The sequence below is a fragment of the Pseudonaja textilis genome, chromosome 13, assembly GCF_049901715.1.
Source record: "Pseudonaja textilis isolate UNSWEBS1 chromosome 13, rPseTex1.2, whole genome shotgun sequence".
In the NCBI taxonomy this organism is placed as follows: domain Eukaryota; kingdom Metazoa; phylum Chordata; class Lepidosauria; order Squamata; family Elapidae; genus Pseudonaja; species Pseudonaja textilis.
Window position 1 is genome coordinate 966,204 of NC_142002.1, and position 24,871 is coordinate 991,074.

General features: G+C 46.0%; 1 protein-coding gene and 1 long non-coding RNA gene across 2 annotated transcripts; one reads left to right on the forward strand and one right to left on the reverse strand.

Annotated features, from left to right (window-relative positions):
* Positions 1 to 422: 422 nt before the first annotated feature.
* On the forward strand, positions 423 to 4,654 carry LOC148124706 (uncharacterized). Its single transcript, XR_015745153.1, has 2 exons — positions 423 to 1,370; positions 1,830 to 4,654. It is a non-coding gene; the product is annotated as an uncharacterized LOC148124706 (long non-coding RNA).
* On the reverse strand, positions 3,294 to 23,195 carry NOX5 (NADPH oxidase 5). The gene is given in 17 exon segments (XM_087941887.1): positions 3,294 to 3,425; positions 4,795 to 4,866; positions 4,868 to 4,962; positions 6,292 to 6,391; positions 7,037 to 7,106; positions 7,443 to 7,567; positions 9,126 to 9,170; positions 9,468 to 9,593; positions 10,516 to 10,667; positions 12,021 to 12,153; positions 12,303 to 12,485; positions 14,691 to 14,866; positions 18,054 to 18,207; positions 19,122 to 19,356; positions 19,707 to 19,917; positions 21,155 to 21,305; positions 22,809 to 23,195. Coding segments are annotated over 17 exon segments (2,280 nt in total). The 5' UTR covers positions 22,929 to 23,195.
* Between the last annotated feature and the right edge of the window lie 1,676 nt (positions 23,196 to 24,871).

Here is a 24,871-nt window from a genome sequence, read left to right on the forward strand (position 1 = left end):
GGCCCCGGCGCGGCTGCCCGCAGGCCTCCTTCTGAGGGAACGGAGGCTCCGAGCGACACCCCGGCCCTTCGGGAACTCGCAGGCTGACCTTGCTCCGAGTTGCTCAGCCGCTCCCCGCCGTCGGGACTGGCTTAAGGGAACTTCGTCCGCCGGCGCCAAGGAGGCGCCAGACCGGAGAGTCGAAGGGGGCCCGGGCGGAGCAGGAGCACCACGGCCGCCGGCTCTCTCCGCATCGGAAGGGCCGCTCCGTCCCGCCGCCCGCGCGAGCCCCTCGGGGTAGGCCCCGCCAGGCCGGGAGCAGCTGGCGCGCCTCCGTCTCCGTAGCAACGCGGACCCCCGCCCCGCCCCCTCCAAGAGACGAGCCACAGCCCCTCCCGCTGGGAGGCAGACGAGAGGGAGAGAAGGGACGCGTCCCGCCGCCTCCGGCCCCACTGGCCACTCTGCCCGGTCCAGCCAGCTCGGCCCTGAGGAAAGCGGCCCCGCCCTCTTCCCGCTGACTTCCCGCGAGAGCACCTCGGTGGGAGGGCCTCTGCGGGGCGCCGTCAATTAAAGCCCTTCTCGCCCAATTGCCAGCGTGCCGCGTCTCCGCAGAGTCGTTCAGCGGAGGCTAGAGGGGGGCCAATCGCGGTGCAGCGCAGGAAGCCGTGGCCAATCGCAGAGCGGCAAGGGCGGGGCCTATTCTCTCCAGAGACAGAAATCGCTCGGCCTGGAGCGTTGTTGGCAGTCAGTGTTGGCGGTTTCTTTCGAGGTCGGGGGCGCCTCTCGCAGGGGAAACGTCTCTGGCGGGAGGCGTACCCGGAGGGCTGCGGCAGGGGGCCTCGAATAAACCGCGGCGGTGTTCACTCAGTGGGCTGCACTACAAACGAGAGCCATGCTGAGGTGCTCTGGGGTCTTTACAGGACCGCTCTAGGACTTTGCCTTGGAACCTAACAAAACTGGCTGAGGAATTCTGGGAGTTGAAGTCCACAGGTCTTAAAGTGGCCAAGGTTGGAGATGCCTGTTCTGAGCCACGTTGGCAACTTCAGCGCCTGCAGCTGGCCAGGGGAATCCTGGGAGTTGAAGTCCACGTGCCTTAAAAGTTGCCCGAATCGAGAAACGTTGTACCTGGTTTAATTCAGGCAGGTTCCACTCACCAGAGGGTAATCCTGGATGGCATAACCTCTCATGTCCAGAGGGCTCTAGACGGCATCAGAGGAACAGTTGGAAGGGGCCTTGGAGGTCTTCTAGTCAAACCCCCTGCTTAGGCAGGAGACCCATACCGTTCCTCGGTGGTTAGAGGGCTGTATTGCAGGCCACTTCTGCTGACTGTTGGCTGCCTGCAATTTGGCAGCTCGAATCTCACCAGGCTCAAGGCCTTCAGTCCTTCCGAGGTGAGTAAAACGAGGACCCAAAACTCTTGGGGGACAATAGGCTGCTGACTCTAAACCGCTTAGAGGTGCACTGTGTAAATGCACCGTGAAGCGGTATATATGTCTTAAGGGCTATTGCTATTCCAGACAAGTGGCCGTCCGGTCTCTTCATGAAAGCCGCCAGTGATGGGGCACCCACAACTTCTGGAGGGAAGCCATTCTAACTGGTTATAATTGTTCTGCCGGGAAATGTCTCCTTAATTCCAGGTGGCTTCTTGTCTTGCCCTTAGGTATTTGGGAGAATAGCTTGACCCCCTCCTCTTTCTTGTGACACCCCCTCAAATATTGGAAGACTGCTATCATGTCACCCTGTCCCTTTTCACTAGACCAGACCTTTCCTGCAGCCGTTCTTCGTAGGTTTTGTCCTCCAGTCTCCTAATTATCTTAGGATAATTAGGCTCTTTTCTGCACTCTTTCCAGAGTCTCAACATCTTTTCTGCATGGCAACCAAAACTGGATGCGGTATTCCAAGTGTGGTCTTACCAGGGCCTTATAAAGTGGTACTAATGCAGCCTAGGACTGTATTGACCTTTTTGGCAACTGCAGCCCACTGCTGGCTCCTTAAGAGATTGTGTACTCGGACTCTGATCTCTCTCACAGTTACTACTATTGAGTCATGTACCACCTAGTCTATACCTGTGCCTTTGGTTTTTCTTGCTTAAATAGAGAACCTTGCTTTTCTCACCATTAAAATTCATTTTGTTAGATAGGGCCCAGTGTTCAAGTCTGTCAAGATCCTTCTGAGCCTGTTATCTTCTGGAGCGTTGGCTATTCCTGCCAACTTGGTATCATCTGCAACTTTTGTTCTCACAGTCAGGAAATGCCTCCTTAGTTCTAGGTTGGATTTCTGTTTTATGATTTTCCGTTGGTTACAACAACACAGAAATTAACTATCACAGCTAAAAGTGATGAAATTATAGAGGTGTAAATATAGGAACCTTGTTGAAATAGAGACATATTTGCAGTCCATTCCAAGGGGACAAGGGCTTTAATAAGTTGTAGGACAAAAATGATTGACATCTGTTGCAGTTCTTAGTATTCATGTTTTTCATCTGTTAAAACAGCATAATATATTCAGATATAATTGTGTTATATTGGAAATTTATAATTTTGTTGGGATTTCTATATCTCTTGTCATTTGTGTTTTACTTTGTATTCCCTCATCTTCATTGTTTATATTAATTGAATTGCTAGTATTGATTCTTAATGGTTAATTGTGGAAAAAAAGGAGATTGGAGGTTTGAATTTAATTTTAAAGAAACGTTTGTGTTGGAGCTCCCTCTTCCGGTTAAAAGAACTAGAAGGAGTGGGGGAGAAAGCCAAGCTCAGAAATGTGTATCTACTTGAAGCAGGCAAAATAATCATAGTGGGAGATAAGTATCTCCGAGTATCTGAAGAAGAAAAGCGTGCAAAAGAATTAGCAAGAATGCGACTACGGTATATTGTTGCAGGCTTTTCCTTTTCAGGGCAAGCGGTGTGATGGCAAAATAATGAAACAAAGCTGCAAACGCTTCTCCCGGCTGCCATTCCTGGCTTGTATTAAATAAGCAAGCAAGCAAAGAGATTCTTACCAGCTCTGTGGAAACCTTGTGCATGTCTCCATCATCATCATCATCATCATCATCTAATATAATTATACATGATAATGATTTGTATTTAACACCATCAAACAACAACATCTGTCTGATCCAGGTCCTTGGGAAGAACTTGATAGGTGGCTAAAAATGCCAAATCCAGCATAAACATTTGGCTGACTATGCAAACTATTATAATGATAAAGGGACACAAATGCTTTCTAGTGTTTTTTTTTTACATAGAGTTAAAAACAAGCTGAACATCATCACGTTGGTCAAAAGGAGCAAAAAATAATCTAACATCTTGCAGCTAGAAGTTTTCCTTGAAAAAGGGAAAGGTGAACTGTTCACACTGAGCTTTGACAACCTTGGCAAGAGCTGGAGAGCCACAAAAGAAAACCTGGACTTCTCCTTTGTCGTCTTTGTCGATTTTCTGAAAGAGCTGAGAAAGAGAGAAAAAGCCATCAGCAGCTCCAATCGACCTCTCGGCCTGCCTACCTCAATGTCTGTCTCCTCCCTTTCTCAGTAAGATCTCAAAACTTCTGGTTTGCAAGGCTCCGGCGGCGGCAGGAATCTGCAATCGTGCGTGGTTCCTGCTGTGCTTGCCGCTGGAGTGCCCCCGATCCAGCCGGATTTGGGGGCTAATCGTTACCCCGTAGAGGTGACTGAAGACAGGGGAGATCCAGCAGGGGTCCGGGGGAATCGCAACCCCCCCTCCTCAGCTGGCAGGCTTCCTTTCTTGTGATAACGTTTATATTGTTCCAAAATATGTGTCAGAGATTTCCTATATGTAAAAAGGTCCCCAAAGAGCCCAGAGAGGCCTTCTTTTGAGAGTTTGCAAATTTGGGCCGTCAGCCTTATATAGCTGGACGGAAAAACTCCAGGTGGCTACTCAGTGGCACAAAATGATACTGAAAACTCTACGATGCCCTATTATGGTTGTCCCACGTTAGTTTTATGACTGTAGAACATTACCCAGGTTCCAAGCGTAAGCGGAAAAACCTGGGACCGGGTACCATAGAGTTTTCTGTACCCCTTTCCTTGTAATTAAGGCTGCAATTGTTTATCACGGCATCCTTTTGAGAGGGGATATCCAAAGCATGTCGTCCTGCTTGAAATATGGCTACTGCCCTGAAAGAATCGCCTCCGACTTGGCAACAGAGCAAAGGAGGAAGACATGAAAGATGCCACGTGATATAAGGTGTAGATAAATAAGGTCTAATACATTTGGAGAGGTTGGCGAATTCAGGAGCTAGCTTGGTGTGATTCATTGGGTTGTAGCAATTTCTAAAGAGAGAACTGCTGCAACCTTTCCACTCCAACCCCTGCCCCCCCCCCCCCCCCAGCCAGAGGTCTGCTTGCAAGGATCCACTAAGATCCAGGATAGGTTTTAGCTCCCCAGCGGTCCAGGGTGTGGCACCTTGTGTCTGAGGAAGAATAAAATCCAGGTAGCTTAAGCAACTCCACCTGATACTAGAATTGACCTGTCCCTGCCCTCGGACTATGGATAGGTGCCAGGTACGTAGGCTATCACTATCTTGCCGATTGGTATATTAATCTTTCTTACTGCTTGCTTAAGGGTATAAAAGATACTTGTTGCTGCTTCTTGGTTGGGAAGACTTTCTCTTGTGTTGTCCCGGCGTTGCTTGTCATTAAAAGCTTTTGTTCAGACTTCCAGAGCGGGGTGTCTGGCCATAAAACAAACTGCAGGAAAGAATTTCTCCAAGGGGAGAGATACCAACTTGGAATCTGGACTGAGCTACCACCACATGACTACGTCTTTTTAAGTGTGGCTCGGAGGAAAAACCCACCTGTTTCCAGTCTGGCCTCCCCGGCTTTGTCCTGGTCCTGAGGCCCGTGATGGAGTCCTTCTTTTCCTTTTTTTGCCAGTAGATCCAGGGCCATCTGCAGGCCCACAGCCTTCATGTCACTCTTGTTAAGGGCCGCGGTCATGTACAAATGCATCTCCAGGAAACGGGCTGGGAATTGGAAAACCAGGCGGCTTTAGCAGACCCCGTCATGGCCCCCTTTCTCGAACCTCTGTCTTCAGCACTGGTGAGAAGATGCACCAACAAGACTGCATCTAGTACCTAATGGGCAGAACTGGTTGGAGCCAGAGTTCCATTCCGCTCTAGAAAAGCTTGTTTCCGGGTGTAGGTGCGTGCACATGCTTGCAAACAGCACCTAAGCATCAGAGCTTGAAACCAAGGATGACCACATGGACAAGGAGGGCTGCCGGCCGCAAGTCCCTCGTCCGCCTGGTTTGATATTCCTCAGAAAGCCCAAAAGGGGAAGGCTTGCCTAAAGGGGAGAGAAGGGTATTCCACCCACCCCTGAGCCTGCACTAGGCTACTCTGGAAAGAAAAAGAACACGGAATCAAACTCTTTCTGTCTGGATTTTGCCACTGCCTCAGTTTGGTCCAGTCTTAAGGCTGCAGAAGCAAAGTGGGATTCTACCTGGTTGGTCCAGTTCTATAGAACCAGTTGTTATGATTCTGCACAGTTCGGAGAACTGGCAAATCGCTCCGCTGGCTGGCCCTGCTCCGCTCTACCCACTCACTCCTTCCCTGGCATGCGCGCCATCCAGCTTGCCTGCCTTTGGTAAGTTGCTATTCCTGCCCACCGCCAACCATCAGCTGTTCTGCTGTGCCGGGAGATTTAGATTAGCTAGAAAGTAGGAAATCCTTGGATTTCTTGCTTTCTAGCTAATCTAAAAGCAGAGCTGAACCTTCCTTAGGACCGAAGCTTCTATTTTTCAGTGCAGACTCAGGTAGCAGATTGCAGAAAGGTAGATCTCTGAGTGAATCTGTGATTCTGTGAGCAACTCAATCTGCCTGCCTGCCTGCTTTGCCTGATTTTGGGTAAAAGTTGATCTTTTTTTAAATAAAAAATTCAATATTTACATACATAGTGTGCTGTGAGTTAATTTTGTGAGTTTGCTTGCAAGCAAATTTTATGTGACAGACTGAGCTAGCCGATGGCAGATAGATAGATCTCTGAATCTGTGATTCTGTGAGCAACTCAATCTGCCTGCCTGCTTTGCTTTGCTTGATTTTGGGTAAAAGTGGCTCTTTTTTACAAAAAAAATAAATGTTTACCTAAATATTTATAATATTTACATACAAGCCGCGCCCAGCCAATCATGTGACCACCAAGCCACATCCACAAATTAGGCCACACCCACAGAACCGGTTGTTAAGAAATCAGAATTCCCCACCCCCCCTGTGCAAAGGCCATTCCTGCATAAAACACAAAGGGCCCCGTTTGGGATGGGGGCGAAGGAAGACCGGGAGGAAGCAGGCGCCCACCGGTTGGCTCTTCATTGCCTTGCAGGCCTTCCAGTTGGGTAAGCAGGCTGACGAACCACTCAAAGGATTTCTGGTCTCGATTGATCCAAACAAAGTCTACCTGGAGACGAGAAAGAACAGGGAATCCCTCCTGTATAAAACAACTGCTTCTTTATTCCAGCCACAGTTTGGAGTTAACGGTGGTAACTTTATGAGCGGTCCTTTCATTTATAACCTTCACAAGTCTGTGAAGTAAAGGGAAGCTGAAGGAAAACGGTTAGCACAGGAGCAGTTTCACATAGCAACAGGTTTGCTGAACAACCAAGTTGCCATCCCAATTGGGGTTGCCATCATTTTACTTATTTACAAATGTAAATACTACCGTCCCTTTCAAAATATCATTTCTACATTGGCTTTTGAACCGTGTTTTGAAAACGAAATTAAAAACTACTAGAGCAGCCACTTGTTAATGGAGATGAAGTGTTTAGAAAAAGGTTAGAAGTCAGGGAAGAGGAGAAAGACTTTCAACAGGCACGAAAAAGTCCATCCATGATTAGAGACTAGGCAAGGAGAATTTTCCAGCTTCAGGGGTTATCCTGTAAAACTCCCTCGCCTGGAAAGGATCAAGGGCCTCCAATAGTCAGGTTAGGATTCCAGGAAGGATGTTCTGTAAGAAGGATTCCTTCAGGCACAATGACTTCGAGGGTTTTAGGAATAAAAATGCTATTTTTGAGGGAATTCCAAGCTACTTGCACGCATCTCTCACCTTCTGAAGCTTCATATTCTCATCCAAAGAATTACTGTGGCTGCAGGAGGCTTGTTTGCGCATACGATGCCTGGGAAGAGGAATGAGTAGAGTCAATAACAAAGAAAGCAAGCAAATAAAACCAAATGCACAGACACAGAATAGGGGAAGCCTGGCTCGATAGCAGTAGCCGTGAGAGGAATCTTGGAGTCCGAACAGAAATTGCTTCAATATGAGAGCCAGCAATGTGCTGCAGATGCCAATGAAATCCGGGGTTGCCTCAACAGAGGGGTAGCACCGCTTCACAGGGCCTTGGTAAGACCACCCTTGGAATACTTGCGTCCAGTTTTGGTCACCACATTATTACAAAAAAGATGCTAAGGCAGCATTTTGCTACAGCTTGGACTCTGATCTCTGGCAGACCAACCTGAACATGATGCTTTGTAAAATGGAGGCGAAGGGGGTGATCCCAATTCCTGCCGCAATCAACACCGCGTGCTCTGAAGAGAAGATCCGGCGCGTGGAAGTGCCATAGGGACCATCAATGTAACACTGAAGAGAGGAGGGAAAAAGATCCGCTGTGTTTTGGCCCCGGGCTTGGCAAGGGTGGGTTGTTTCCTTCCTTCTCCTTGCAGCCGGAGGCTTCTGAATGTAGGGCAGACTTTGTAGAGTCAAACGCACTATGAGGCTTTTAAATGTTCCTCTGGGGACACAGATTGCAGATAATCAGAGTTGGAAGGGACCTTATAGGTCATCTAGTCCAACCCCCCGCCCAAACGGGAGACCCTATACCATTTCTGACAAATGGCAGTCCAGTCTCTTCTTGAAAGTCTCAAGCGATGGCGCTCCCACAACTTCCGAGGGCAACTTCAGTTCCATGGGTTGATTGTTCTCACTGTCAGAAAGTTTCTCCTTATTTCCAGGTTGAATCTCTCCTTGATCAGTTTTCATCCATTGTTCCTTGTCTGGCCTTCGGGTGCTTTGGAAGATAGCTTGACCCCCTTCCTGCTCTCTGTGGCAGCCCCTCAAATATTGGAAGGCTGCTCTCCTGTCTCCCCTGGTCCTTCTCTTCCCTAGACTAGCCAAGCCCAGTTCCTGCAACCGTTCATTGTTTGTTTTAGCCTCCAGTCCCCTCATCATCCTGGTGATAACAGATTACATTCACACACACACACACATACACACAGAGTTTGTTAAGTTCTTTAGTTCATGATACTGGGCAAGCAGGCATGACAAAATGACAGGATTTCTCTTGATTTGGCAGGGATGATAAGATGGGATGGTGATGGTTTCAAATAGAATTTCCCATTGTTCAGCCAAACTTGCCTGTGACCTCTTGTTGGTTAGACCAGGGGTCTCCAACCTTGGCCACTTGAAGACTTGTGCTTTGCTGGCTGAGGAATTCTGGGAGTTGAAGTCCACAAGTCTTCAAGTGGCCAAGGTTGGAGACCCCTGGGTTAGACAACTGTTTTTGGTTCTGCCATAGGTTATTTTGGTGGCAGGATAGAAATGAAGTGATGAAATCCCGTGGGAATAATATACTTAGAACACTGTAATTGCTGTTGGGGGGTCTTGGGGATGTTTCACTGTCTTGACTAGACCTCTGCCAGAGGATTTCACCAGTTTTCCCCACTAGCCCCACTGAAACACAGGACATGTCTAGATTAAGCAAAGGAATATTGCGCTGTTTAATTCATGAAAAGGGACACGTTTCCTAGTCCTCAGCATTACATTCTTGCTGAGTTTACAGCCTTTTGCAAAGGAGCGTTAACATTTGCAAAAAAAAGGTGTATGGTGCTAGCTTTTTAATGGGGCAAACGTTGCAGGAAAATATAATCTTCCACCAGTTGTGTTTTTTTCCAAACGTCGAAGGGACTGGGTTCCCTCCTTTCATTTCAAATCCCACCTCTTTTTACTCGTAAATGTCTACAACTCCACTCCGTCACGGCACTCTTTTTGAATTCTGCAGACCGCGACCACAACCCAAATGTCAGAACCTCCCCCTGGTACACAATTGCCCTTCATTTCTTGCCAGGCCTTCAAATTGAGAATGCACCTTCTCAGAGACCGAATTCCCCCCTGAATAGGTGCTTAGTGAGGGAAAGCTTACCTTGATGTTACAGAGCCTACGATTCTTGATGGGCCTGCCAGAAACCTGATAAAAATAATACACACACACACACATATATATATATATATATATCAAGTAGAAAATAAGTTGATGCCATTTAGTCAGTGCCTTGCAGCTTCAGCTTCTACTTTGAAATAGAAAACAAGCCTGCCTGCCTGCCTGCCTTCCTTCCTTCCTTCCTTCCTTCCTTCCTTCCTTCCTTCCTTTCTTTCTTCCTCCTTCCTTCCTTCCTTCCTTCCTTCCTTCCTTCCTTCCTTCCTTCCTTCCTTCCTTTATGTGAGAAAGTATGCAAGAATTAGCCTCCCTGGTTTATGCGCTCACCTCTTCAGGCTCATCTGTTACGGTGATGCTGGAATCCTGGATGGGCGTGTATGATACCATTTGGATCATCTCATCCTGATTAGTTGCCACTGGCAGGTCCAAGTTAGAGGAACAAAAGAGACCCTTCTGAAAAAAAGAGTTCATAAAGATACTCCAGTGAGGTGCAAAGTGGCTGTTAGGGCCGGTAGTACTGTGATATAGTGGCCATTTCTACACAGGGGCTAACGGAGTTGGAAGGGACCTTGTAGATCTTCTATACTAGCCCAAGGGTCTCCAGACTTGGCAACCTTGAAGACTTGTGGACTTCAAATCCCAGAATTCCTGAGCTAACATGACTGGAGGAGGAATTCTGGGAGTTGAAGTCCAGAAATCTTGAAGCGGTCAAGTTTGAAGACCCCTGTTCTAGCAGGAAATCCTAAACATCTATATCAAACTGTATCTACATCAAATATCTACAGCAGGCTGAGATTTCTTCAAAATAACATGTGTTTGACAGCAGTGACACAGCCTCCCCGCTACTTCAGATACAGAGATTACTATGCCCCCACGGAGAGTGTTAACAGACCAGGGGACTGCAAAGGAATACAACCCTTCCACTTCCCCTTTCCCACCATCTTGTCAGACCCTTTTCTCCATCCCACTCCCCACCATCACGACTGATGAAGTTTCTTGGATGAGAAACAAAATGTGTTGTTTTTCTTCCTCGAGGAAAAGAACAGTCCAGTTTCCTTTTGAAAAAGCACTTTTGAGACAACTATGACCCGGATGACTGAGAATCCCGACACATAGGATGACCTCCGAGGCCCCGATGGATTGCATTCTATGAGGTCACCAGATATGATTTTCTGTAGTTCACGGAGGAAGATAATCTCATAGGACTTGTGGGCTTCAACTTCCAGAATTCTGGGAATTGAAATCCACAAATCTTAAAGTTGCTAAGGTTGGGGACCCCTGACAATCCGTCAAGTCAAACTTAGTAACAGATAACCCAGTAATGAGAACTAGAAAAACTACTAAGTAGAGAGGGAAGGTATTTTGAACTCCAAACCTGCACAAATCTTGAGAGTCTGTTCTTGTTCCTTGACTTTCTGGCCACAGATGATTCAGGATTATCATCAAAAGGCTCCTGAAAATTCCAGAAGTATTCATGTAACTGGTAAGTCCACTGTCCCAGTGATCGAACATGCAGCCAGATGGTCTCTTTGAAGAGAAGGAGAAGATCCTGGTTAAATTAGTAGGTCGAAGGACAGCCAACACTAGAGATGAGTATAAAGCAGTGGTGGCTAACCTTTTGGGGCTCGCGTGCCAGCACTCAGAAGGCAATGCGCGCACCCCAGACACCCTGCGCATGTGTGTGTGATTCCCCCCTCCCCCCATGCTGCCACTGCCCCCTTACCTGCACTGTGCCTCCCAGCTGATTTTCAGCCTCCCAGAAAAATGGGCCCATTTCAGTCACTTCCAGTGTTTCCAGAAATACAGGAAGTGACGAAACAGGCCTGTTTTTCGGCCTCCGAAGGCTGCAGAGGCTTCCCTCGAGCCTCTGGGAGGCGGAAAAAGGCCTCAAACAGGCCAAAAATCAGCCGGGAGGCGCACGCATGCGCAGTGAGGTAAGTTTGCCTGGGTCTCGCATGCCCACACAAATGGGTCTGCAATGCCACCTGTGAAACGCAGGCCATCGGTTCACCATTACGGGTATAAAGTGATAATATGAACTGGAATCCATTTCCTTGAGGTGGCAAGTTCTGGGTAGGATATAGAGCAGTGAAGGGGAGGGACAAATCAAACCTTTGAACACTTTGCTTTCCATTCATCCAACATCCTCGGAAGACAAAATTGAGACCTAGCGGGTTCACTGTGCCAAATACAATAGGGCTGCCGTGAGGTTTGCATTGAGGGGTTCAACAGGTCCAATCTTGAATCTTAAGCTCAGGCCACAGCAGCTGGCCAGCCCTGTTCGCCTGAGGCTGGGACCATCCCATCTCTCTCCATTTCTGGGGTGTCGGATCTGCCCAAATGGACACGCACCTTAATGATCTCGTATCTGGATGGACTCTAAGCTGGTTACCTTTAAACAACCTTCCGAAGCTACAGTTGGTCCAGGATGCGGCTGCTTGTATGAACTAGGGCTACACTGGTTTCCAGTTTGTTTGAGGATTCCATTTCAAGACTCCCAGCAAGTGGCAGCAATTGCCTGATCTGGGCTGATTTTTGAAAACCCAGTGAGGTTGGGTCTGTTACTGAGAGAATTCCCAGGGGGGAATTAATTAATTTCTTCTAACAACCGGTTCTCCAAACTGCTTAGAATGTTAACAACGGGTTCTAGCAAATAGCTGCCAACTGGTAGAATCCCACCCCTGACCATAAGCCAGGAGGTGCTGGGCAGCTCCATGGGCATTCAAGGCGCCCCATTTCTCAGCATCCTGGCTGGTCTGGGAAGGGAGGGAACGTCCGAAAGAGAATGGAGCCACTGCTTTTGACATGGAGGGGACTGCTCCCATCAAAGCCCTGGGCTTGAGAGGCATGCAGCTGCCCTTCAGACGGTCAGTCTCCTACCTGGCTGCTCTGGAGCGCTGCTGATAGTGAAGGGGTGCCACTCATACCGGGCGATGACCGGAACATTCAGGTACACGTAGTCACCAGGCTTGTAGTGGAAAAAGGGGGACCTTTGAATCACCAAATGAGTCACCTGGATTTCAAAAGAAAGAACACGGGGACACTTTTGTGGTAGGGATTCACTGGACAATTAGGCAGAAACCGTTGTTCCTTTTCTAGTCTCACCAGCAAGTTATGTACGCTGAGACCCGTTTCCGTTTCCTTTACCATTGTGGAACTCACCTTGGAGGGTAGAAGGTTGACCTCCACAATGTACAAGCCACCGACACGTGACAAAGCAGCTGCAAAGGCCTTCTCTCCAAGGAAGAGAGATCCAGGGATCACAAACCACTTCCAGAAATTGGCACCGTGAACAATCAGCAAAGCCCAGACGGGGATGTAGAACAGGTGAGTCCAGTAGAAGATCTGCTGGTGAGAAAGGAAGAGCAAAATGGTGACTTTCTGAAGAGCAAAGCGAAATTAGACCAATGACTAAACAAAAATAAAACGCCGTTATTTGCCCTTACTCCAGAGAGGGACATACAGGATATCAAAACATCCCAAACAAAATCCTATTTCTTTTCTACCTGTGGTACACGGGCAACAGAGGTGAAAAGGGGCAGGGCTTTGAGCAGCCAGGTGTAGCTTCCTCCAGTGGCCGCTGGTCATTTCAGACTCAGAAAAAGGACATGATAGGCTCACGTCGTGTAAGGTTCTTTCTGACATACTTTCTGTGCTTTTAGAAGGGAAAAACAAAATAAATACATAAAAACAAAAGATAAATGGAGTCTGGAAGGGAAAACAAGACATTTTTCAAAGCAAACTCCTCAATTTTATGATGGTTCGTCACACAGTCAGCCAGATGTTCAGACTGGATTTGGCTACTATTCTCTTGCCTCCAGGTACTGCCACATCCATTGTCCAGATTTTGTGTGTGTTTCTTATCGACAATTAAGTTGGGGGTATGATGTGGCAGGTGCTTGTCTGTTTGAATGATAAAGTCCCAGAACACTTCAGCTTCTTCATTTTCTATGACTTTCTCTATTTTATGGTTCCACCAGGTCTTGCTTGCAAGCAAATGGCATTTCTTGCAGATCTTCCAATGCAAGTTGTGCTACTTTGTCATGCCGCTGCTTGTAGTCAGTCTCTGCGATCTTCTTGCAGCCGCGAACCAGATGCTCCACTGTTTCTTCAGTTTCTTTGCAGAGGCAGCACTTGCTACCTGTTGCTGTCCTCTCAATTCTATCTTTGTATTATTATTATTATTATTATCATCATCATCATCGTCCATATAGCCAGATAATAGTTCAAACTGGATTGGCATTTTCACCCACCTATTTAGCCTTTCCCAAGGACAGGCAAGTTGCAAGCTATTCCAAGTAAGGCTGCCTTTTTTCATTGACCAATGGTGATTTTGTCAAGGCCAAAGGTGTCCAAGTACTGCTCCAGAAATTTTGGTACTATTATTATTACTATTATGATGGTTAGTCACACAGTCAACCAGTTGTTTAGACTGGATTTGGCATTTTTAATCTACCTATTGAGTATTTTTGTCAACACTCCTGTTTCCTACTTCCTCCACAACCAAAACCCTGTAAGGTAGACTGAACGGAGGGGAAGAGACTGGTCCAAAGTTACCCAGCCAACATTAATACCTAAGGGAGGCCTAGAACCCACTGTCTCCATCAAACTAGTTTCCTTGGTTTGGGCCTCATGCTTTTTCCAAGGCTGCATTTTGCTGCTAAGGCCTCCCTTCGGCAAAATATCTGGACCTCCTTCTGGATAGCAAGGCAAACTAGCAAGCAAAGTACTGTGCAAATGGGGAGGCTATGGGGAGCGGTGCTCCTCTCCGTTTCAAGGCCATTGAGTCAGTGCTGTCCAAAGACATTTACAAGGCCATCATGACATCGAGGGGTGCTGGTATCTTCCCTCTGAAGTGGAACCAGGGGTGGGATTCTACCAGTTGTTAGGAGAAATTACTGGGCTAATCCTGTAAGGAAGGCAGGAAGGAAACATTCTGGTGTTGCTTACAGAAACTGCCTCTCCGTTAACCCTTATTACATTCTTGGCAGGACTAGACTTCCTGTCTCAGGAACTTCTCTGGAGTTTTTCCCCCCTCCTTTGCTGGTACTTTGCTTGTGTGGAGGGACCATTCAAAGTTACAATGGCACGGAAAAAAGTGACTTATGACCATTTTTCACACTTACAACTGTTGCAGCATACCCACAGTCATGAGAGGCCAGGCGAGGAGATGTGTGCCTCGATGTGAGTGGTGTTGAGTTGGCCACACCCAGCCAATAACATGATCACTAAGCCATATCCACCCAGTCACATGACCACGCCCACCACCTAAGCCACACCCACAGAACCAGTTGTTAAAAACTTTGAATCCCACACCTGAGTGGTAGCTATTTATCTACTCACACTTGCATGCTTTGGGACTGCTAGGTTGGCCGGAGCCAGGGCAAGGATGGGAGCTCACCTCATTGTGTGGCCTTTGGGTCTCGAACCTGGACTGCTGGCTTTCCAGCCAACAAACCCAGCATCTTAACTGCTGAACCACCGTGCGCCCCCTCCCTTTGCAGGATGAACAAAGAGGCAAAATAAGCAAGGGGAGGCTGAGCAGGTCACCTCAAAATGTCCACTCCTGCGGACCAGGGTGGTGGAACACACCAGCATCAGGGAGATGAGGAGCTGCAGGAGGAGGCCCGTCAGAGAGGCAGTTCCGCGAATCCATCCAATGCCTGGCCGGGTGGTGAACAGGTATTCCCAGAGATGATACCCTCCTTGGGCCTGAGACAGCCTCGCTGTGGTGAAGGGAAAGACCGAATAAGTGACTCCCTAAAACAGCCTTTTGCGTCATGATGACAATTTGCACGTAAGCAGTTTTTCATTGAGTCATTTAAGCCGTCATTTCAATTTTTGAAAAGTAGCGTTTTAGTTCTTTAATTAAAGCTCAGTACCAAAGCAGCGTAAAACCTGTTGATAACAATTATATACCTGGCAAAGTACATAATAAAGGCAGAAAGTGTGCAGAAAGAGGTTATACACACACACACACACACACACTATCTCTATTCTCTCTATCTCCCATATCATCTCTCCACCGCCATTTCCACATCTCCACAAATATTTCACAATTTTATGCGCCATTTTCTGTAATTGAGAAAAGCTGCAAAGACCAGGGAAAAAAATAGGATAGGCAGAGAGTCCTATTTGTCTTTGTAGCCTTGGCTCAGCAGTGTGGTAATATCTTTTCCAACTAACAGCTGTTACCGAAGGTCAACCACCTTCATGATCAATGCCATAAACCACATTATTTTTGGCCACCCCTGAAGGCTGCTAGGCACATCGAAGGCTCGTCCTTCATCATCATCTAAACCTAGAACCTCCTTCCTGAACACTTATAAACAGGCCCTAATTGGTCAGGGAACAAGTTTGTTTATTCAACCGCAAACTGTGTGTGCACCATGTACTACTACTACATTGTGGTTACTTACCCCTTAAATAAAATTTGCATCGAAACTAAATGTGGTTTGAAATAGATAAAAAGAAAAATATAGGACTAGCCTTCGGCTGCATTTTGCAAAGCCAATGAATGTGACTGAAATAGGAGCAGCGAAGAGATCGGCTTCTCATAACTCCTCTCCGGATTAAGGCGAAGACGAGGATTGTCCACGTCTGGCTCCTGAGAGATTGTGCAGGAAAAGCAATTGCAAAACTCTGCTCTCCAGCAGGTTTGAGAGGCCTGGGGACCTGAGAGATATTTCCACTTGCTTAAGCTACACTCGGAATCTTTCACAGAGATCTGAGCTTGCTTGCTTCCTCTCTCGGTTATGCTAGAAAGTTGCACATTGCAGATTTCTTTGGAGTTAAGAACTTTCTGAAGAACAAATTGTACTACCCTGGGAGATCTCCCTTCCAACCTGGAAGAAATAAACTCTGAATAAATTTAAAGGATTAACAAGAGAAGCTGTTTCTGAGAAGACACAAAGAGGAAGCTGTTGATAGAAGGAGATAAATGGACAATGATAAGAAGTCCACTTGTGAGACCAGACTTGATGGGACTAAGGATCAAGGTTTCCAAAATGAAAGGAGGTTTATAAAGTGGATCTATTGGATAAAGATTAAAATATTCCTGTTTTAGTTTCTGGCGGTTGTTTATGGGATTTCTTTTTGACCAGTATGGCATGATGAGCCTTTAAAGACTAGTATATCTGAGAGGAGATGATCTCTTCTGATTAACTTTTTTTAGAGCAAGTGATAAGTTTGGATTATAACACTGAATTATTATTTTTTTAGGATTAAAATATATATGTTAATATTTCTGGTAGCTCTTAATAGACCTTTGCTGATTAGGAGTGAAATAAATTATGAAATGTATTTGTAAAAATAAATTACAATTGTTTGTTTGTAATTTGATTATTGATACAGCAAGAGAATGGGATACAGGAAAAAGCGCTTTTTTTAATTGATGCATTAGAGTCGGCATTAAGTTAACCAAATTGTTTACACTTGTCCAGAGAGAGGGAGAGTCACCTTTCATGTTTTCTGCCTTTTCTGTATTTTTCATTTATTTTTATTTTCTTTAGTGTTTATGTTTTCTTTTGTTTGCATTAGTTTTTTTACCTCTGTATTGTAAACTTTAATAAAGTTATTAATTAAAAAGAAAAAGAAAAAAAGCATTCAATTGATAGAAAAGGAAACAAAATCTAGATTTTTAAAAGTAATTCAACCTCTGAACATTAGCTTTGATTTGAATATAAGTGACCAAGCGGTAGTAGTCCTCAATTTACAACAGTTCATTGAGTGACCATTCAAAGTTACAACAGCCGTGAAAAAAATTACTTATGACCTTTTTTCACACTTTTGACCATTGTAGCATCCCTGGGGTCACATGGCCCAATTTTGGATGCTTGGCAACTGACTCACAGTTATGGCGGTTGTGTCCCAAGGTCACGTGATCCCCTTTTGTGATCTTCTGACAAGCAAAGTCAATGGAGAAGCCAGATTCACTTAACAACCATGCTACTAATTTAACAACTGCAGTTATTCACTTAACAACAGTGGCAAGAAAGTTTGTAAAATGGGGCAAAGTTCACTTAACCACTTTCTCGCTTATCAACATAAATTTTGGGCTCAGTTATGGTCGTAGGTTAAGGATTACCTGTACCAGGTACGCTACTAAGAGTCAGTGACAAATGTGGAAAGAGGCCCCAGCCGTTGAACTAGATCAGAGGTCTCCAAACTTGGCAACTTCAAGACTTGTGGACTTCAACTCCCAGAATTCTCCAGTCAGCTATTCTGGGAGTTGAAGTCCACAAGTCTTAAAGTTGCCAAGAACTCTAATGATCTAGTGCAGGGTCTCCAACCTTGGCAACTTTAAGCCTGGCGGACTTCAACTCCCAGAATTCCCAAGGCAGCTTTGCTTTGCTGGCTGGGGAATTCTGGGCGTTGAAGTCCGTCAGGCTTAAAGTTGCCAAGGTTGGAGACCCCTGATCTAGTGCAATGGCCTGACCTTGAAAACAGCTCACAAACTACAATTAGTAGTCTAAAAACCACATGCTGGGTTGCTCAGGTATGCTGGTTCCTGGTCCCTTTTTGGTCCCAAATTCAGAATGCTGTTTCTGACTATTAAAACCTTCATGACTTTAGGACCAGGTGCTTAAAAGCTTTGCTGGCTGCCAGTCAAACATATTACTAAGGGGACAGGTGACATCTTAAGTGAGACTTCTTTGTGATGGCACCATAAGCTGCAAAATTAGTCTCTAGTCGGATAGACAACTTTGTTATTGGAAAAAAAATTCAGACACAACATGAACTTGCTGTACATTTGCGTTGTTTTTTTTGATATTTGTGGTTTTTAATCGGGGGATGTTTATTTTTCTATGTATATTTTAAATGTGTAATACTTTGAATAAAGTGCTCTGGCACAGCAATGAAAGCCATTAAACAATAGAAGAAAAACAATACGAAAATTTGAGCCGCATTTACCAAAATTGATGATGTGAGCTCCCATGTGAAGGATAGTTAGAGCCCCCACCATGTAGCCCATCAGCTGATGCAGGACGAGGTTCAGGTCCAGGGGCAAAACTTTGGCTACCCAGGTGGTTCTTAGCCAAGTCAGAGATCGGCGTAACATGAGGACCTGGGGACGGGAGATGGAGGGTGAGAAAAGAGCTGAATTGGGGGCCAACAATGCATCAGTTAAGATATTACAGCAGAGTAGGGAAATAACTTTGAAAAAGAAATGTACAATACCAAGGGTCTCTAATCTTGGCAACTTTTTAAAGACTTGTTAAAGACTTGCAGAGATGGAATCGGCCAATCCCACCCGGGCTGGCCCTGCCCACCCTTCTCCTCTCCTCCCAGGAGTCCCCACGTGGCCCATGTTCACAACCAGGGTGGTGCAGGTGGCTGACTAGGTCACTCACCATGGCCATGGCCATGCCCACCCAGCAACCAAGCAGTGAACCGGTTGTTAAATTATTTGAAGCCCGCCCCTGGGTCTAGGGTGAGGGTGGGGATTTGTTCTTCCAATTAAAATTGGAAAGTAAAGCACCAGCCTCATCTGCATTTCAAGGAAAGTCTGTCAGTATCCCCATTTCTGGAAAACAAAAAATGGGGTACCAAGACTGCTTGCCACCTGTGCCAGAGGTACTGTGCTGGTGGCCACCCACAGGAAGGCAAATAGGGGAGTGAGAAAACGAGCATTTTCTGATCAGTTGCACATACAGTTCAAGGCCTGTGACTTTGCACTGAAGGCATTTTGTCATGCGTCCTTTCCAAGTTCCCAACAGAACTGTCCAGGAATGACCGCTCTGTTATAAAGATGTCTCCATCTCTAGGAATCGAAAAAGTTTCATCATCCTTTAAAAAAATGGTGCATGCAACGTTCTGGGCAAAAATGTGCTAAGGCAAAATTATCATTTAAAACGAAGTTTGGATTTCCTAGTAAACAAGGGTTACGCCGTTGTTTTCCTCCTGACAGCCTGCTCCAACTTCCCCTGATGATAAACAGGCTTGACAGATTGGGATGTGAGGTGCAGCCCAGTTCCTCACCGGTATGAACGCGCAGTTGAAATTCAGGCACTGCCCACAGCCTCTGGCCACCCCGATCCAAATGCCCGAGCCGGCCTGCTTTAGGGCAGCCAAGATGAAGAGGATGATGTTCACACAGGCATAGCTACCCAGCAGAAGGAGCTTGTTCTTGTTGTTGTGCCAATACACAGGACTCAAGATATGGGGGGTTTGGCTCTTCCGGGGAGCTGTGGGCGGCTTTAACCAACTTGCAGCACTGAAAGAGAAAGGAGAGAGAGGGGTTTTCGAGGCTTCTCAGCATCCAGAGGGATACTCAACACAAATAAGCCCAGAGACCACTCTTCCCCCAAGGGCGAGGCAGGTAGCCATTTTGAAGTCTTACTAATTTAGACCGATGAATTTGGATGCGGAGCAACAGATGTTCTCTCACTTACCTGAAGCCATTTAGGTTTTCAGATATAAGTATCAGAAACAAAAAGGACTGGATGAGCCAGCTGAAGTTTGCAAATAATGTTCACACTCTTGAAAGATCAATAGAACTAGGATGACACAGAGTGTGAAACGTCCTTCATCGGAAATGACTGATGTTGACTGGATTCAAAATACCTTATTGTTAAGTTCTCCATGATTTCTGGAAAACTCTGCAGTTCCCTTCTCAGCTCCTCAAAGGTGACGGATCCACTTTTATCGGAATCTGCTGACTCAAATAGAGCCCTTGTCAGGTCATCCAGCTTCTCTTCAGGCAAAGAGATTGAGCTCTCTTTCAGGCAGGCTTTTAAGACCATGCGAAATTCATCGGGTTCAATGGAGCCACCACCTATAAGAAAACAAATCCACTTGGCTTGGTGTAAATTCCCATGACCGGTCAGATTTAAGATGTTCTTATGAGGAGGAGGAGGAGGAGGAGGAGGAAGAAGTCAATGGGCAGAATGTGTGGAGCAGGAAATCAAAGCCAGTAGATTCTGCTTCCTTGCCAGATCATGAGAAGATTGTATCTATACAACCTAAAACAAAGACATTTCCCTGGAGGAACTAGAGTGATACCTCCTATAGATTCTTCCTCTGAGACTTAGAGAGGCATAACTGCTGCAATTAATCTTTGATTGAATGGAATCATATGGAAATTATATCATTTAAAACCTTCTTCCTTATATATACCTTCAGAAATTACTGAGAAATTGGGCCTATTGATGGGACCTTGATGTACTCTTTTACCCTCAAACTATCCACTATTGACCTCACCCTATTCCTAAGAGGTCTGTAAGGAGCGTGCATAAGTGCACCATTGTGCCTACCGTCCCTGTCCTATTGTCCCCATTTATTCGTACCTATTTCCTGTATTCCTACTCGTGTTTATACTTGTGCCTATTATCTTGTAAGTGATTGACAAATCAAATCAATAAAATAAATACATAAAAACAATCTCCTCCAAAGACGGAAGCTAATCTTAGCGCAAGTGATGACTCTAGATCAGCCGTCCCCAACCTTTTGAGCTCCATGCACTGGCAGTGGCGATGGCTGGCAGGGAGCGGATGGTTTCATGCAGGCAACCTAATCTTGTGCAAATAAAGCTTTACACGCTCGCCTGCCACTGATGCGGCCTGGTTCATGCTACCGGTCCATGGCCCAAGGGTTGGGGACCCTTGCTCTAGATTAAACTCTTTGCATATTTCAGAATCAATCCGTTGTCTTTTCCCAATACATTCTAACTCCCTGCTGATCTTGCAAAAGAGCCGTCTATCCCATAACCGATGTATGATGAAGGTTTAGCCCAATTTTTGAAGATCTGCCTCAGATACAATTGGAATCTTTTGACATAGAAATGACAAGGGTTTCTGCATCAATTTAGAAGTGGCATTTCTTGAATTTCTCAAAGTTTTGTTGATCACTCAAAGGCACTAGATCTGTTCATAAAAATACACAACATTCCAAAATTAGGGGCGCTGGGGGCTATTCCATGAGACACAATGGTTGGCAGCCATACAAGGACCTGAAAATCAAAACCTCATTTTGATAAAACACAGGTTATCAGATTCACCCATTTGGAATTTTACCATCCACATCGTAGACCTGGAAGAGGAATTGGAGCTTGTCGGTTTCATTCCCATGGACCAGCAGTTTTAAGGTTTCCAGGAGCTCATCCAGGCTGATGGTTCCACTTGCGTCGGAATCAAACAAAGCAAAGAACCGCTCGGCAAAAAAAGACTGTGAGAGAGGAAGGAAAGGTTTGAGAAGTCAGAGGTGAGAGAGACTCGAGCTCCAGAAGTCTCTGTTGTCTTGAGGCCTTGATTTAGAAATAATAAGTGATCAAATCTCTCAAGTAGAGAAGTGACAGTGGTTGTGTTCACTCCTGACCATGATAAATACAACTCTATAAACTCGCCTTAGTGGGGAGGCCTTGAGACTTGTTTGTGGAGATTCTCAGTCATCCATGTCATAGTTGTCTCAAAGGCACTTTTTTTTTTCTTCAAAAGGGAACTGGATTGTTTTTTTTCCTTGAGGAAGAATAAAACATTTCGCTTCTCATCCAAGAAGCTACATCAGGCAGCCAGCAGGGCAGCAGAAGTAGCCTGCAGTACTGCACTCTAACCACTGCGCCACCACAGCTCATCTGATTATTCCAATCATATCCCCCTGAATTTTAAATATTTTTTTTAGTGCATTAGAAGTTCTGTCTTTTTTGAAGGCATTGAGGAATCTGGTCAGGAATCCTCTCTGAAACGGTGAGCCCAGCGGTCACAGGTTGTCTAGTGTTAAATTGAGCAAAGGTGAAGGTTCTCCTTGCACATACACGCTAGTAGTTTCCAGCTCTAAGGGGCTCATATCCATCTCAAAGAGCCAGCGTTGTCTGGAGACGTCTCCGTGGTCATGTGGCTGGCATGACTAAATGCTGAAGGCGCACAGAGCGCTGTTCCCACCAAAACGGTCCCTATTTTTCTACTTGCATTTTTTACATGCTTTCGAACTGCTAGGTTGGCAGAAGCTGGGGCAAGGAACGGGAGCTCACTCTGTTACGTGGCGCTAGGGATTTGAACCGCCGAACTGCCGACCTTTCTGATCAACAAGCTCAGCATCCTAACCACTGAGCCTCCGCGTCCCTTAGTGTTAAATTAGAGACACACAGAAGATGCTTGGGTAGAGTCCAAATCAAGAGGAAGAAGCCCACCTCATGTTTTAAACCCCTCCCATCCAGCAAAAAGGCTCATCCAGTGTGTTCCCACCAGCTCTCTTGCCTTTCCATTTGAGGGGTCATGGCTTCCCTGCTCTACGGCTTCTTCGTCTTCTGGTAAGATCAGTGGTACATGGATGGAGACTCTGCAAGGTGGCTGTGTTTTCTGCAGATTATAGGTTGGCACTTCCCCACATTTTTATATTTTGTTTAATTGTTTTAATTATTTCAATGTAGGTATTACAGTTGTTTTAACTTGTCAGTTGCTCAAAATCACATGTGAGATAGGCAGCTATATCAATTGAATAAATAAATGAATAAATAAATATTTTTTTAAAAAAATCTGCTCCTCCCCCCGCCTTTCTGCTTCTTCGTCAGGTCTCTCGACTTTAAGTAGCATATCAAATGCATGGATCAATTTGTCAATTCTATCAAGGAAGAGAGGAAATAAAACATCTCTGTACTTTTTGCTTGCAACAGTGGTCATTCCGGCACGGTACGGCTCTGTCCCCCACACAGCTCAGTCAGACCCAACTTGCCTCCTTCACTTTAAGTGCCGTTTTGAATTGTTCCAGGCTGATTTCTTTATTGTCACCAGCGATATTCTCAAACTGCTTGGCTACCCACAGGAGCCATTTTGCGTTGTCATCCAGGGTCATGGTTGTTAGTCCTACAAGGTAGATAGCAAAGGAACAGAGTTGGAAGGGGCTCCTACTCAGGGGATTCTGGACAAACCATTCTGGACAAATGGCTGTCCAGTCTCTTCTTTAAATCTTCCAGGGATGGACCCCCTACGACTTCTGAAGGCACTTATTCCACTTATTCATTGTTCTCACTGTCAGGAAATTTCTTTTTAGTTCTAGGTTGAATTTCTCTTTCGTAAGTTTCTATCCGTCACTTCTTATCCTGTCCTCAGATGATTTGGAGAATAGGTTGACCAACACCTTTCCCTGATAGTCCCTCAGATAGAAGACGGCTATCATGGGGTCACCAAACTTTTGGACCACCAAACTCATAATTTTAGATCCCAGGGACCACTAACTAGTTCTGTGGGCGTGGCCTAATTTATTTATTAATAGCTTGTATGTAAATATTTTAAATATTGATATAAATATTGATTTTTTTTTATTTTAAAAAGAGCAACTTTTACCCCAAATCAGGCAAAGCAGGCAGGCAGGTTGTGTTGCTCGCAGAATCGCAGATTCATTCAGAGATCTACCCCTCCCAACGATCAGCTATTCCGGTGATCAGCTGTGCTGGGATCCCCCTTGCTGTCTTACTGCTTCGCCAGGAGGTTTCCCTGAGGCCCCGGAGGCAAAAAGGGGTGTGGGGGAGTGTGTGTGTGGGGGGCGGGGGCTGCTGCTGTGCCCCCCGCTGTTTTTTGCCTTCCTGGGAGCAAAAATGCCCCCCCCGAGGCTTTTCTGAGGCCCAGGAGCCCCCCCAAAAAACAGCTGGGGGCTGCTGCTGCAAAAAATAGAGGGCCACACCCACAGAACCGGTTGTTTAAAAAAATGGAATCCCACCCCTGGTGTAAAACTCAAAAACTTGAAGGAAAAAGGAAAAAAAGAGGCCATTTTGGGGAAATTCCTAACCCAACGGGGAGAGGGGCCAAAGCTGTAGGGTGCCGAGACTTTGCCTCGCGTGCCAAAATAGCTAGCTGGCCCCGGACAAGGCTGAGGGTCAGTAACTAGAAACTTAGTCCAGACGAAATAAGAGTCACTAGCTGAATGGATTATAAAACTGGCTGCGTCCTTGAGCTTGGTGAATGGGCCGATTTCCTGGCTTTAGTGTTAACTGGCCTAGTATCTTTGACTGCTTCGTGTATTTATTTTGGAACGCCTTTATTTTTCTTTTAATGTTTTAATTGATTTAATTGTAAGTTATGTTTCATTATAAGCCGCCCAGAATCATTTACCGGGATGGGCAACTATAGAAACTGGATGAACAAACACGCCCTCTAAGCGGTCCCAATGGCAGCCTGGTCATGAGAAGGCAAGTAGCTGCTGTCCTTCAATGGGATCCCAGCAGTTGGGCTCCCTTTGGCAAAACCCTGCCAACTGCAGGAAGGCTACCAACGTTGAAGGCTCTCCTTGGTCACCTGGTGGGCGTCTCTTCTCTTTATGGAGGCTGCGGAGTTTTCGGATCCTTCCGTACCTGAAAGCTACCTCGTTCCTCGTAGGAGGCATCCTGCATCCCGAGATTGTCTTTCAAAGCTATTAAGATTCATCTAACCCATTGATTTAATGCCCACTCACCAGGCAGTGTTTGGGGGCTTGGGAGAGTATTAAAACATTAACACTGGAAATAAAAACAATCACAGCAATGAAATGACCGTGCCGAGGGAAATGCAGGTCTCAGGTTCCTTAAGTCTAAGTCTTACTGTTTTCTCCACCCCACTTCAGTTGGAGCTGCTTTGACTACTGTTGACTAGATAGGTTAACTGACAGTACCAGCTTTATGGCTCTGGGCCATTTCATCGGATCGCCTTCTAAGATCTTTTGTTGGCTCCCTTTTGTGCATTGTGATACCACAGATGAAACGTGTGTGTGTCGGTGGCAGATGAAAGGAGCTCAGCTGCCAGAGGGTTGAGCCTCCTCATTCT